Here is a 16,069-nt window from a genome sequence, read left to right as displayed (position 1 = left end):
GGGACCAGAATTTGACCACTATATTTAACTCTAGCTTAAAATTTTTGAAAGCTTGCAACATAAATTCCTTAAAAATAATCCTAACATGTAAAATACTGTTTCTCTCAGCCACAAATTATTTTAACTTCAATTTCCGGACACGGGCAGGCGGACACACACACACACACACACAAATTACCCCAAAGCCGCTCAAGAAATAAAAGAGATTCAAACTCAAATATGCTTCATTCTATTTATTACATGTTAGAAATATTAACATCTCTGGTTTACCATCTAAATCCAGTCATAACCAACAAAAGAAAAATGTTAACCATGTTTCAAAACGAGCACTCTTACATTCATTTCCTTCCCTGTAACTTAAAAGAAAAAAATTGTTCAGCTGTACTAAATTCTTATGTTTGACTATTTGAAAAGAAGCATTAAAAATCTGCTTCAACAAGCAAGTATACTGGTTTGTTAATCAAATGTATATTGGCAGTTGTAACTACAACCAAGCTCACAGGTTGTTTTATTAATCCACTCATCTACCCCAAACTGTCTTTTTGGTTATTTTGTATTTATATCTGGATATGTATGCAAGTTTGTTTAATTAAATCTAATTGGAAAAGAAATCTAGGGTTTGCTGTTTACGTTCCTGCATTGTTTTCCTTATAATCCTCTTACGAATTCAAGCAACTTCCTTCAATTATATTTAAGAATCCTACTTATCTAGACGTCTAAATTGAGGTCCTCTGTTTAATTCCACTTAAGTTGAAAAAGGTACAGAAACTTCATTCGATGGTGTGCATAAACATTACACTCCATATATAGCAAAAATATCTTTTATTTATAATTTACAATTCCACAAGTGAAAATTGTACACTTTTTTTACATATACAATTCTATTCCGTTAAATTTGCACGCATCTACAGAACTGTCACACAATCGACACCTGAAACTGTGCAGGCAATAAAAAATTCAAATACAAAAATGTATTTATTAACCAAATAATAGCTGGGGCCCTGCCCCATGAGAACATTTTATTTATATAAAAAGTATTTGCCTTCTAGTGTCAACACAGCAGCGATTCTGTAAAAAAAAAAAAAAAGTTATGCCTCTCAAGTTTAGTTAAACTGGTTCAACCTTATCAGTTTCTGTTTTAGTATCTGTAGAGACAGGTGTGCTCTCCTCCATACAAGTAGCTGGGGTGTCGACAGGTTCTTCTTTGACTGTAGGACTTTTACAGGGCTCCTGTATTTCTTGTTTGACAATGTTCAACATAATATTTAGTGGGTTTTCCACAGGGGTCTTGCTGGGAGATGGTGTACAATCAAATGATGATGCCTGTCAAATGAAAATTAACAAATACACAATTTTGCATGTCACTAAGTCAGTTACTTCATTTATGACTAAAGGAGAGATCCAAAAGTTATAAAATGTTTCTTCACAGGATGTATAAATTTGGTTATTGAAAATGCAAGCTCCCCGTTGCTCACCACAATTCTTGGAGAGTTGGTTTGTTCCGTAACATTCTTGCTGTAGCAAATATAGCTTAAAAACAAACCAGTGGTTTTCAGCTGGGGCTGACTATGTCTTAAGGATCTGGGAAAGGTTATTATTACCACATAAGAGTAGTTTTCAACCTGCTATAAGCAAATCCTGAGTGTTCACAAGCTATAACTGAAGTCCTGTGGCACCTTATAGACTAACAGATATATTGGAGCATAAGCTTTTGTGCGCAAAGACCCGCTTCGTCAGCATCTGTTAGTCTATAAGGTGCCACAGGACTTCCTGTTCTTTTTGAACACAGACTAACTCGGCTACCTCCGATTCTTGTCAAGCTATATCTAAGATTTCCAAAGGGGTTAGGATCTTCATTTGAAATTTTTAGGGACCCACAAACAAAAAAATCTTGAAAACCTTTCAAACAAGTATCCTGCCAAAAATCACAGTACACTCCTTACTAACCCTAATGTAACAATTTGAATTCTTGCATTCACATTAAGCATCTAATGGAAGTTAGAAACTAAGAACAGATCAGTATCAATTCATCAGATTTAAAAGCTTTAACCCTGTACACTTGACCTATATATTCTACCTATGGTTTCTCTTTATGGCTGTTTACATGTAAGCTGACTAGCTATGTTGTAACATCAGAGTTAAGTAATGAGATTCCCAATGCGTGTTGAATTATAAATTTGCCATTACCATCATTCTTGCAGTTCCTTTTTTAGTCACATGTGACAGAAAAGTGTATCATGATCTGAATGCATTCACTCAGTACAAAGTTACAAATCTCTCAGTACAAAAATCAACCTAATAATAAGCTGTTTGAGCATAAACAGAGAGACACTTACTTTTTGGTAATCTTCATAACATGATGGATGGTAAATCTAAAACAAGAAAATCCATGTGACTTCTCTACATATTTGAACACAAAAATGCACATTTTCTACCTTTTGCACTGGATTATGTAATTAGGTGTGCAGAACAGTTTTGATTATTCACTTCACTGTCAGACAGGCTAGCTTCCCTAAACATTCACTTTTTAACTGAAGTCTCCCAGGCTTGGTTTCTAATGTCCAAAAGTAAATCTGAGCAAAATGCATTTTGTCCTTAATGATGATCACAAATGTAATTTCTCTACCAAAACTTCATCTTAATATTATTACACTGTATGCTCCACCAGCACAAGACAAAGATCAAACATGCAGTTTAAGCACTTAAATCCACTTATTAGCACCCCTTCTCAGCATCAACTATCTCCTATCCCCCGATTCATAGACTCAGATAGTTATAATGATTAATACAGGGTTGATCTGTTTTTCATACGAGGTGAGATCAAAGGTCCATCTAACCCAGTATCCTGTCCTCTAACAGCGACTAATGACAGGTGCTTCAAAAGGAATGAACAAAACAATCATCAGGTAATCCATCCCACTGCCCTTTCACAACTTCTCGAATACAAAAGTTCGTATGGATCACTTTCACTGATGGACCTATCCTCCAGGAACTTAATTCTTTTTTGAACCGTTATAGTTTTTGGCTTCACAACATCCTCTGAAAAAGAGTTCCACAGGCTGACCGTGCACTGTGGTAAGACATACTTCCTTATTTATCTTCTCCACACCAATCAAGATGTTATAGACCTCTACACCTTTTCCCCTCAATCTCTTTTTCAAGCTGAAAAGTCCCAGTCTTATTAATCTCCCCTCACAGGGAAACCATTCCATACCCTTCATGATTCTTGTTATCCTTTTCTGAACCTCCTCCAATTCCCATATATCTACAGCTAGTACTCAAAAGGCGGATATACCATGGATTTATATAGGAGTAATATGATATTTTCTGTCTAATCGTCTCCACATTATAGAATCATAAGGCTAGAAGGGACCTCAGGAAGTCATCTAGTCAAGCCCCCAGCTTCAAGCATGATCAATGCAACTAAGTCATCATCCCAGCAAGGACCTTGTCAAGCTGGGACTTAAAAACCTCAAAGGATGGAGAATCCACCTTCTCTCTAGGCAACGCATTCCAGTGCCTCACCACCCTCCTGGTGAAGTATTTTTTCCTAATATCCAATGTACATCTCTCCCTTTTTAACTTCAGACCATTGCTCCTTGTTCTGCTATCTGACACCACTGAGAACAGTTTCTCACCATCTTCTTTAGAGCTCCCTTTAGAACCCATAATCCCAGTGGTTCTCAAATCTTGGCCCTCACGTTTTTAATTTTTTCCCCCACACACCCGTGTAAGAACCCTTTTCCTCCCATCAACCTCAGGCCTTGCCACCAACTCAATTCCTTGCCCACCTCTTCCTGCCCCCAACTTCACCCAGCCCTTCTTCTTTTCAGCATTTTTCCACCCTGCTCCCAAATGCACCCTGATCCCTGCTCCTCCCACACACTGTGGGAACAGCTGTTACCTGGCATGCCCCAGCATTCAGGAGACATTGGGAGGTAGGGGGAGGTGTTGAAGGATGGAGGGGAAGGAACTCAGTTTGAGAAATGCTGATCTAATCCCTTTCCTAATGATTCCCACTACTCTGTACACTTTTTGGACTGTGGCTGCACATTGAGTGGATGTTTTCAGAGGACTATCTTCAATAATCCATCCCAAGACCTCTGAGTGGTATCACGTAATTTAGGCCCCATCATTTTATAATGTATAGTTGGCATTGTGTTTTCCGATGTGCATTACTTTATATTTTAAAGTTTGACTGTGACTGGATTTTTTTCATAATATTTAGAAAAAAATATATGAAGGGTTCAACTACACTACTGGTTATTGTAAACTGGTTACAATTTTATGTACAAGTTACTGACCTGATATCTACATGTATTTTATTTATGGGGATGCTGCCTAGTGGTGCTGTAGCCAGGTATATCTGTGCTAACATATCAGCATTTTAATGGTATCCCTTCCTCTACAGTGCTGATGTTCTGGAGCACTGTGAAAAAGGCAGTATTAAAACTCTTCAAGAGTGAAGACAGACTGGGCTGCCCACCACCACATGGCCCTCTGCACATCCATACTACTTCACCTACCCTGGCTTTTAGTAACCCCAAAGCCACAACTACAAAGGTAAAATGGTCAAAATACCTTTTCCTCTACCCTAATAGCATTCTTTAGATGCCACTCTTCCTCTTCCTCATCCCAATATTGTTCAAATTGCTCTTGGCAAATTTCACAGCTCTGAAAGATAGAATAACATAACTATGTAAATTTACAAACACTTTTGTGCTTACTAGTTTCTAGAGAAGCAGCTAACTATAGTTTAGGTAAGTGGGCATTTTAACAATCAAGGTAAATATAAAATAAATGGACATTATTTATTTCATTGCAATACACAAATTGTGGACTAATTGTAACTGACAACTAGATTCCCCATTCAGGTAACAAAAACATTTGTCCATCTTGCTATTTTACCATTAAAAATAGCTCTTATCTGATTACATAGTTTCTCTCCTTAAATAAAATTAGAGATGTCTGTCACATCTTTGTTGCTACTCTGTTAAACACTTAGATGTTTAATTCTTACTCAGCCCTTAATAAGGCCAGTTTCTATTGGCTTCAACTGGAATGTTTCAGAATAAGGCCTGAATGAAAACACAAGTTCAGCAACTTGCAATTAGGCTGACTGGGAATTTTTTCAGTTTGCCTGCCTCTATAGTCTCTCCTACTGCACATCTGCTAAATCCAAGCTTCAGCTTCCAAACAGATACATTTCTAACATGCATTTGCAAGATATAAGGATAAAACTTCACAGTTTACATAAAATATTTAGGGGTAAAAACAAAAGCTGTAAGGTTGCTCAAAATTAGACTGTCCCTTCATGTAGGCACATTAAAGACAATTTAAATATGTAAAGTCACCTCATCTGCTCCAGCTGGTCCAGCAGGAACACTTTGAAACTCTTTTTCTTTAGCAGCTTCTTGTGTCTTCAATACAACTTCTTCATGTACTTTTTCAAAGAACTGGCTCTTTGCACGTTCCTCTAAGTCCGCTATTTCTTCAAATTCTATCCAGTCCTAATGAAGTTAACAAAAGTAACAATCATCTCTTCATTAATCATAACTTTTAGCCATTTAAATACACAATTCCCTCATTTTGTTATTTGAGAGGCAGTGTGAACATTTTTAGTAGAAAGTGTCAGTTTGATCAGGAAATCAATTCTCTCTCCTTACAGATACACCAAGTGCCAAGTTTCTCCACACTGCTCCATTGTGCTTTATGCCTGTTCTACACGGACCACTCTTTGGAGTGACAATGTAGCTCAACATCCGCCCCCATTTTCATCACTGTTCTCCACTGAGACTATAAAAATAAAAAAGTCAACCGTCTTAGACTTCATTAGTTCCCCCACACAGCTTTCTTTAATGCACTTATAAACACTGGCAGAAAAGAAGGAGAAATCTCAGAAGATTAATTATCAAAGGCAAAATTCTGTGTTAATTTACATTCCATGCAACACAAATGACTCACTGCAAATGCACAGGGAATAAATTTTCCATATATTCATTCAAGGATACACAAAGATATTATACTGCATTACTTACTGTTAAACTGTAGTACCACCTTCTGTGAGTAACTTTTCTGCTAATGTCCTTTTCAGTGCGATTCTGTCGGTAATGCCAATCTAAGTGATCTGCATATACATCAGTCTGTGAAGTTGTGAACCTCATTCCGCAGGAGTAACACTGAATACCAGTGTACAGTCGATTTATAACACTATCATAACGCCTAAAAGAAAAAAAGTGTTGAGTGTTAACATTTACTAGAAAAGTGATTTTATTTAAAAAGGTGAGAAAACATTTCAGTAAAGTGTGCTGGATTCCCACTGTCAACACAGAAAGCAGTGAAGCCATTATATAACTAAAGTACGTGTTGGAGCACAGGTTTCCATAGTTTTCAAATTTTCAAAAGGATTCAGTAGTCTCTAGGTAACCATACAGGAAAGCACAGTAGCACATAATGTTAGCAGATTTAGCTCTACTGACTCCAATGAGCCAAAAGCATATTGAGGTGAATACAAAAATACCAGACCCAAAAGTGCAAGCCTTGTGCACATGCATCATTCCACTGACCTCAATCAGAATTAAAAAAAATTTGGTTCAATTCAAAAATATGTACATTGTCTAAGAATTAAATGTTTATAAATGTGTTTCACATGTAAGATGTTAGTATAAATGACATGACATTGACAAATGTAATAAGCAAACAAAGTTGTATCCTTTCTACCCTCTTACTCTACTGTGATATCACAATCTTCTACAATTAAGTTCTCAAATTGTCTTGGGGAAAAAAAAATCAATTAAACTACCTATCTATTAGCATGTCATGATTACCCAAAGCACACACGGAGCCCACATTAGTACACATACTGTTTTAGTTCTTCAACGGTAAAGTTTGTAAGATCTGGGACATCTTGATCCTCACTCTGCTCTTGGTCATCCTCATCTTCCTCAGGAACTGGCTGCGAAGACGTTTCATTCACTTCTAGAGAGCACAAATGGAAAACTGTCAGTTTGCCAAGGCGTCATCTGAAATAGTTTCACTTATTCAAATGATAAAATGAACATGGTAAGGTCAAATACAACTATACAGCATTAATCAGTTCAATCTGGTGCTATAACAGTCTAAAACAAAAGGTACAAAGATTAGTAATCAGGTCAACAATTTGAATTTGGACATGTAATTTTCAAGTGACTTTTCTAATTCATTCAAACCCTTGATTTTGAGAGTAATCTATAAACAACCTAAGTTTAAGCAATTTCAAACACTTACAAAAAAATTGTTTTGATTAAGACAAACACTGGGGGATTACACCAAAGACAGACTGATTTATTTGGAACTCTGGCTGTGTCAGTTAGCTAAAAATCTAAAAAGTAAATTGTTCAATATTGGAAATTTTAAAAGGAAGTTACCAAACACAATCCACTTCACTGGATGCACCAAGATAGACACTCTGAAATATGATACCATATAAAACCAAAAGCAAGTTCTTGGCTTTATTTGCCATAAGTAAATAATTGAAATACCTATTAGATAAAAAATTAAGAGCACTTGCACATCAAGATTTTTGCTGGGAGCTTCTCCACTAACTCTTGTATTAAAATGGATTGTAAAAACAAATACTATACATACGTGCTGAAGAGGAATCAGTAGTTTTTGACACTTTGAGGATTCCCGTCTTAAGGAGTTTAGAGAACAACTCATTTACATCAACCTGGCCAAGGTGATTATCAGGATATGAAAGTGGAAGGGATCCTATATGAAGAAAAATAGCAGTGCTATAATATTTCTGATCCATTCAAGAAAATCAAGCCTTAAGATATGTCATCCTGTTTATTTTAATCATATTCATTTAAAACAATTTTTCTTTAAAGTTAATGCTTTAAAGAAAACAGAAGTTGCCAAATGTAGTTTCTGATATGCCGTAATTCTGAAAATGGCCTACTTTTGTGTGGGTGTGAGATGGAAAACGGAAGCACAGTTGGTCTGACATTCATCTTGCAAGTTATGCAATTCATTCCTGCACACCAGAGACCAAAATGAAAGGCTTCCATAATATGAGGTGAACAAACAATCAGGTATAAATATCTACTAGATTTAGACTGAGAAAATAACACGTTCCAAAAACAAGACGACCACATATGCATGGTTGGTATGCTGGGTGGCAGACATATTAGTACTCTGAAAGCTTAATACAACGAGGAGGGAGGGAGGAGCTGCAAAGAGAAGCTGACTAACAAAGAAGAACCAAGAGGCACAAAACAAAAGGAGGAAAAACAGGGAAAACACTTGGATAAACAAAAAAGCTGAAAAAATGGAGAGAGTAGATAAAAAAATGAGACTACAAAATGGCAAAAGAGAGGTGCTTCTATCTGAGGGTTAATCTTTTCTCTCAGCATTTCGTTTGTATGATAAATATTCCTGGTGGTGATATATACAATGACACCTAGTTCAATAAGAAATGAACAAAAGAGACCTTATGGGTACCTAAACTCATCAGAACTGGGACTGACTGACACTTGAATGGAAAACCTCCAGAAAAAATTAAAGTTCAGGATTTACCTCTCAACAATAGTTTTGTTATCCAGCAGCATTCCTCGTCTGGCAGCCTGCACCTGCAGTTAACCGCCAGCCCGGCTTCCCGCTACCAGTGGGTCCTGGCAGCCTGCGCCTATTGTCTGCTGCCGGGACCCATGGGTGGCAGGGAGCCAGGGTTGGCAGCTGTCAGCAGGCAAAGGCTTGCTGGGACCCAGGACCAGCAGATGCAATTAGCAACAGGTTGCTAGGCTCTGCACGCAGCAGGTACTCAGGGCCAGTGGCTGACAGCAGGCATAGGCTGTTGGAACCTGGGGCAGCCAGAAACTGGGACTCAGCAGCCAGGATCCACAGTCAATGGGGAGCTGGCTTGGGGCTGGAAGAAGATGATACTTCCCTCATTTGTAAAATTCTCTCAGCTGGTTTGGGTCAAGTTCTGAGGGTGCTAGATAAGAGAGGTTCAACCTGTACTACAGTAATTGCATTTACTAGTAATTTTATGGTATTAGTGCTATATTGTTCTTGAGATGAGGATTCAAAACTTTGTTTATCAGAAGTTCTAGAATTTAACAGCTTCTCTGGTAGTTCGCATCTCATTTAATATAACTGGCATAGAATCTGTATACAAACCTGCTTGACTCTGAACAAAGCTTCCAGGATTTTGTGGAAGTACAGGTAAATATGTTTGTCCTTGACTGTAAGACCCAGGTTGAGAAGATACAGATAAACCAGGAACCTGCCAAAGGAAGAAGTACATTTTTCACAGCTATTTGAATTACAAAATCGACTTACATTTTAAACAAAAATGCAGTAAAGTAGCAGTTTAAAGACTACCAAAATCATTTATAAGGTGAGGTTTCGTGGGACAGACCCAATGATTTTGGTAGTCTTTAAAGTGCTATTTTACCGCTTTTTTGTTTTGATAGTATTTAGACTACCACGGCTTTCTCTCTGTTACTTACATTTTATTATTAACTCCTAAATGTCCCTAGTATAGAACCACAGAGATGTAAAACTCAAAGGGACTTCAAGAAGTCAACTAGTTCAGTTCCCTACACTGAGGATTAAATAGTATCTAGACTGGTGTGGGCACACTTTTTGGCCAGAGGGAAATTAGGATGAATTGGCCAAAAATGCTCACAAAATTGGGAGCTGGGGTGCTCGAGGGGAAGCAGGCTGGGCTGGGGGGATAAGGCGCTCGGGACATGGAAGAGTTCACTAGGCTGGAATAGAGGGGTTTGAGGGCAGGAGGGGACTCTTGATGGGGCACGGGATTGGGGAGCAAAGGGAGAAGAGGACACCGGCTGGGGGGTGCTGGTTCTGCCCTTGGGCTAGGGATAACGGGTTTTGAGTACAAGAGGGTGTTCTGGGTCAGGATTAAGGGTTTAGAAAGCAGAAGGAGCAGGGCTGAGGGAGAGGTTTAGGGGTGCAGGACCCAGGTGGCTCTTACCTGCAGCCTCTCCTACCCTCCAGCTCCCATGAGGAAGCAGGCCCACACAGCTCTACATGCTGCCCCTGCAGCACCCACTGACCACTGCTTCCGGCCAATGGATGCTGCAGAGCTGCCCCTGGATGGGGAGGGGAAGAAGATGCATGCAGAGCTTCCAGGAGATGTGTGGGGCAAGGTGAACCACACCTCCGACCCCACTCCCCAGCAGGAGCACTGAAGCAGAGAAAGTACCAGACCTTGCTGCCAAATGGGGGTTCAAGGGCTGCATTAAAAGGCCTAATGCCCTTTTTGCCCACCTGATAGATGCTTGTGTAACCTGTTCTCAAAAATATCCAATGACAGATTCAACAACCTCCCCATGTAACTTGTTCTAGCGCTTAACTAGCCTGACAGCTGTGAATTTTTTCCTAATGTCTTATAAATTTCCTTTGCTGAAATCTAAGTCCACTATTCCAGTAGTCCCTAAATGTTTTACCTTGTGCCCAGGAACCCAACCACCAGCCATCACAGGCCCCAGGACAAGGCATGTGCAAGGCCTGGTTTTGTGCCCCAGGAAGGAGTGTGAGGGAATGGGCAAGGCTGAGGGTAATCAGTCCTTAGAGCCACTCAGACCACAGCACGCTTCTGGCTCCCTCACCCCCAGCCACGCAGAGCAGCACTCCAGCAGCAATTCAAAGAGGCCTGTGGCTCTGGGTGTTAACAGTAGTGACGTGAAGCAGGGATGCAGACACACATAAGGAGGCTGAGCACACAGCTGGAGCTGGGGCCAGGACTGGCATCCAGGGTGGATCGCTGGCAGGTGGGCCCAGCAGTTGAGAAGGATGGGGCTCTTTCCCTGCCCTTTGTCAGGGCTAACCCAGGCACCAGCTGTGCGCCTGCCTCCCTGAATGTTCCAGATCCTAGTGTGGAAACCCTCTGCATTATGCATTTAACTATCTACACCCATGAAGAGGAAATGGTTCCACACATTTATGAGGGATCCTTATAATTTGACAACACAGCATTTCAAACTGTTTTTCAAGCATATTGGGGGAGCAGGGGTGGGGACCTAATGAAATGCTAAGGTCTTCCAAGATTATTTATTTTAACAAGCGATATTTGATTCTTGTAGCTGTCAGGCCTGCACATATTAAATTCATTTTCAATACTAACTCACCATTGCTTCTTTAAATTGTTCCTTTTCACCAAAAGTGGGCATTAAAATTCAGGTTTATACCTACCCATTTAATTCTCAAGTAAACTCCACTATGAAGTAAATATGCTCTGAATTTTAAATGAGAATTTAAATGGTATCAGATATACCAAAAATAACGGAACTGAGAGTGTTTCCATAAAACCCCAAAACAATATACACTAGTGAATTTCAAAGGGAAAAAGTATTTTTTATTATTACTTCTGCTGTAACTGACTTCTGCCAACTGATCAGGAAGTTCCTTCAGCAAATACTTCTAGATTCCTGCCTTTATGTTCTATAAAATTTTACCAATAAGTGGTACTAGGAATCTTATCTATTGTTATTCATTTTATTAGTTATTCTTCATATTGCATTCAGCTATTACTCCTGGGAATGAAGAACACTTGTAGAACTCACATTTTCTAATCAACTGGCTTTGTTACAGCTGCTACCTACTGAGCAGAATTTTTGCAGGACAATCATCAATACTAAAGCCAACAGACCTAACACACTGACAAAAGATGTCTACTAAACAGGCACCTTTTATCCAACCAATAGCTTGAGTGTGACAAAATCCCATATCTTCTAATAACCTTTCTCCCTCTCTCATAAGAGCACTAAAATTCTGTATCTCCAAAAGGGTTAGCTAAAACAATCCCGCACGCACTACATATCTACACCAGCTTTCTGCTACTTATTTACATTAGTTAGGTAGAATCTGGCCTCTACTTCTCTTGCAGAAAGATAAAGAGTATTTATATGTTTAAATTTAATGTTGCCCGTGGAATTTGTTTTGTGCGAAGGGTAATTAAAAAACAGCAATCACAGCTATTTCTGCATTCAAACAGTTAGTGGAAATAGACCAATTTCATTATTATTTTGATCAGATTACACTTTTAAGTGTACACATTGTCAGGACACTTATAAAACAAGCTAGGAAGTATCTGAAATTATTTAAAAAAATCATTAAAATATCTTTTCTTACTAGATTAAGGATATTTCTCTTTAAAAAGCTTCAACTTGGAATCAACATTATCAGACTATTTCCCTTAATTCATAGAATCATAAGACTTGAAAGGACCTCCTGAAGTCATCTAGTCCAGCCTTCTTCACTCACAGTAGGATGGTAGCCAATTATATTCAAATTAACACTTTTTAAAATGAAGCCACCTGTAGAGGGGGTGCTGTCTCCTAAGCCCTCAAACTCATAACATTTTGTTATATGGATGCAGGCAAATTTAATGCTAAACAATCTTACCTGCTGTGGTTGCTGAGTATTTCCTACTGATATAGAATTAGGCAAGCTATTGAAATTTCCATATTGAGGACCCTGAAGATTCTTGTCATCAAAATAATGTCCAGATGCACTGTTAAGTGGATTGGGGAAGTTCTGTGCTCCAGGGCCAGGTGGCCCATTGAAATTTGGTCCTTGAGGAGCATCAAACATTTCATGCCTCTGGAACTGCATATTATGGGATGGTCCATTGAAAGCCTGATTGGGATGTTCATTGTACAAACCAGCTTGCCCATAGGCTAGTGTTTCCAGTCTTGAGGCAGTAGTATTAGCTACATTTTCAAACCTTGGACCTTGAAGTCCAAGGGGCATTGCAAACCTTGAACCTGGCTGGTGTTGAGGACCATCAAACCTTTGAGGTACTGGTGTATCAAATCGTGGCTGCTGTCCAGGTGGGCCATCAAATCTAGGAGGTGTCTGTTGACCAGGTGCCCTTTCAAAATTTGGGCCAGGTTGTCCATGTAATCCATCAAATCTTTGCAAAAGAGAGAGCTGACCGGGTTGGCCATCAAATCTGGATGAATGACAGCCATCGAATCTTGGACCAGTCTGACCTAAAGGCCCTTCAAATCTAAGTCCACCCACTGTCTGGACTGATGGGCCCTCAAACCTAGGACCAAGCCCTGGTTGGACATGTGGACCCTCTAACCTGAGACCACCTCCTCCCTGCACATGTGTCCCTACAGATTGACCATGAGGTCCCTCAAAACGCAGACCTCCTCCTGGTTGACCATGTGGTCCCACAGGCTGATTGTGTGGCCCCTCAAACCGGAGAGCATTCCCTGGTTGCCCATGGGGTCCCACTGGCTGAATATGTGGCCCCTCAAATCGGAGACCACTCCCTGGTTGACCACGAGGCCCCATAGGCTGATCATGTGGACCTTCAAATCTGAGTCCACCCCCTGGCTGACCATGAGGCCCTATAGGTTGAGCATGGGGTCCCTCAAATCTGAGACCACCAGAGGGTTGCCCATGAGGCCCCTCAAATCTGAGACCACCCACAGTCTGTCCCGCAGGCCCATCAAACCTGCGACTACCCACAGGCCCCTCAAATCTTATAGCACCCCCTACTTGCCCTAGTGGACTTTCAAACCTTAGCGCACCTCCTGCACCTACCTGCCCAAGGGGTCCCTCAAACCTGAGAGTGCCTATCTGCCCTGGTGGCCCATCAAACCTGAGAGCGCTGCCTCCCCCTGTTTGTCCCAGAGGCCCATCAAACTGAGAGGCAGCCCCTCCTCCCACCTGACCTAGTGGCCCCTCAAACCTCATAGAAGCCTGTGCAGGTGGCCCTTCAATTCTAGGGCTTGAATTGTTAGGAGGTCCATCAACAAAATGACCAACTTGTCCATCTCCCCTCACAGGAGGCTGTCTAGGTGAGCCATCAAATAGAGGTCTGTCTTCCATAAGTGCACCTAATCTCTGCTTTATATCAATGCTTGCAAATCTTGATCCCGGACTCTCTGTGAACGCTTTGTCTGGATCTTCGTATCTAGGTCTCTTGAAACGTTCACTGAATGGGGATCTTGGTTCTTCTCGAACCCCTAAAATTTGGGGGGGGAAAAAAAAAGTTACTTACTGAAATTCTGCAAGATTCCTAACCTCAACAATAGCAAAATAAAGTATATACCACTCTGTCCAAGCATCTGTCTTTCTTCACGATTATCAAATTTGCAAAATGCATCTCCATCGATTTTCTGAAACTCTGGTGTACTTTTTCCTTGTTGCCTGAGCGTCTCTCTAAATTCATCTGATTCTCCCCAGTTGTCATAAGGATCAAAGCCTTTAGAACTTCTTGCTCCTTTGGAAGAATTCTGTTCATCATATCTTCGTCGGTTCTCAAGTGGTGAAAGATTATCGGCATATGGTCTATTGCCACTTATAGGAGAATGCCGTCTTGACCTTTCTCCAAATTGTTCTTTTCTGTCAAACTGTCCCACACGTTTTCCTTTTGTTTGCTCACATTCTATCTCAGAAAGCAATGCATCAGTCAAACGATAGTCTAAAATATCATCAGGATCTAACAGATCAATTCTTGGAAATGAATGCTGAACTTGTGTTCTTTTCAGTTTAGCTTTATGTTCATAGTATGTTAATTCAGCATCAGACAGAAGCGGTTTCTTCTTCATACCACATTTTTCTTCTGTAGGACTATCCCACACATTGCACCTATGCTTTCCTTCCTGATACTGGAACAGTTGATGAATCTGATGAGCCACAACAAGGAACTCATCTTGCGTTATTTCACCAGATGTCAGACGTTCATTTGCCTACAATATACAAAAAATGTAAACAAATTTTAGATTTAAAAAACTTTATTTTTAGTACAATATACAAAAACAAGTTTAACAAGGGATGTGGAGTAGCATTATACATCAACATAAAAACCTATTCTGAGGTATAGAAGGAAGTGGCTACGTCTACACTAGCCCCAAGCTTCAAAATGGCCACGCAAATGGCCATTTCGAAGTTTACTAACGAAGCACTGAAATGCATATTCAGCGCTTCATTAGCACGCGGGCGGCCGCGGCACTTCGAAATTGACGCGGCTCCTTTTCGAAAGGACCGCGCCTACTTCGAAGTCCCCTTATTCCCATGAACTGATGGGAATAAGGGGACTTCGAAGTAGGCGCGGTCCTTTCGAAAAGGAGCCCCGTCGGGACGAGCCGCGTCAATTTCGAAGTGCCGCGGCCGCCCACATGCTAATGAAGCGCTGAATATGCATTTCAGCGCTTCGTTAGTAAACTTCGAAATGGCCATTTGCGTGGCCATTTCGAAGCTTGGGGCTAGTGCAGACACGGCCAGTAAGAATTAGACAGCTCTGGGTAATTGTAAAAGGAAAAAAATAAGGATGATGTCATGGAAGGAGTCTACCATAGACTACCAATACAGGAAGAGAAGGTGAATGAAGTATTTCTAGAACAAAACAGATACTCAAAACACAACACCTAGTGGTTACCCTTAGTATGGCAAATTCAAAATTTCCAGTAAGTTCTTCAAATGTATTGCAACAAGAGAATTTTAGAAAGTAAAGGAAGTTATCAGAGGAACAGTCATTTTAGACTTGATTTGACCAACAGTCAAAATTATGGTGAACATGAAGATGATTGGCAAAATGAGTGAATGTGATCATAAATAGATCCACCGGGGGGGGGGTGGAGTCAGACAAGCAGAATGACAACAATGGACTGAAAAAATCCAACATTAACACACAGAGACTTGGTAAATAAGGGTCCATGTGAAGAAATTCTGAAGCAAAAAAGGTGTTTGGGATCGCTGGCATTTTTTAAAGAGACAATGTACACATAAAAGCAAACTATGCCAAATGAGAAAAGATAAGGTAACACTTAAGGATTCAACAGGCTCCATCAGAAGCTCTTTAATGGCCTAAAATCCAAAGAAATCATACAAAAAAGCAGACATGGACAAATTGCTAAGGATGAATGCAAAAAGGCCATGCCAACACTACTGGCCAAATCAGCAGTGGTAATCAGCTAAAGAACACTCTCCCATCTGCAAAAAACATAAGGAAAGTCAGCAAGAGAGTAACCCCCATCTACACAGCACAACATAGATACGACAGTAAGTGCAGTTAGCTACACTGATTTCAATTACGTTATTTCAG

At 40.2% G+C, this 16,069-nt stretch overlaps 1 protein-coding gene across 1 annotated transcript in view; it reads right to left on the bottom strand.

The window, feature by feature from the left end:
- Positions 1-224: 224 nt before the first annotated feature.
- PCF11 (PCF11 cleavage and polyadenylation factor subunit) overlaps positions 225-16,069 on the bottom strand; it is a 30,944-nt gene continuing 15,099 nt past the window's right edge. The window contains exons 7-16 of the mRNA XM_074983491.1: positions 14,075-14,714; positions 12,412-13,988; positions 9,160-9,265; positions 7,627-7,749; positions 6,864-6,978; positions 6,039-6,222; positions 5,355-5,510; positions 4,582-4,674; positions 2,337-2,372; positions 225-1,323 (exon numbers count right to left, since the gene is read on the bottom strand). Coding sequence (XP_074839592.1) covers positions 1,108-1,323; positions 2,337-2,372; positions 4,582-4,674; positions 5,355-5,510; positions 6,039-6,222; positions 6,864-6,978; positions 7,627-7,749; positions 9,160-9,265; positions 12,412-13,988; positions 14,075-14,714 — 3,246 coding nt within the window. The 3' untranslated portion in view covers positions 225-1,107. The remainder of the gene's footprint in view (positions 1,324-2,336; positions 2,373-4,581; positions 4,675-5,354; positions 5,511-6,038; positions 6,223-6,863; positions 6,979-7,626; positions 7,750-9,159; positions 9,266-12,411; positions 13,989-14,074; positions 14,715-16,069) is intronic.

Source organism: Carettochelys insculpta, chromosome 1 (genome assembly GCF_033958435.1).
Source record: "Carettochelys insculpta isolate YL-2023 chromosome 1, ASM3395843v1, whole genome shotgun sequence".
NCBI lineage: Eukaryota > Metazoa > Chordata > Testudines > Carettochelyidae > Carettochelys > Carettochelys insculpta.
This window is presented reverse-complemented; position numbering and strand designations above follow the sequence as displayed.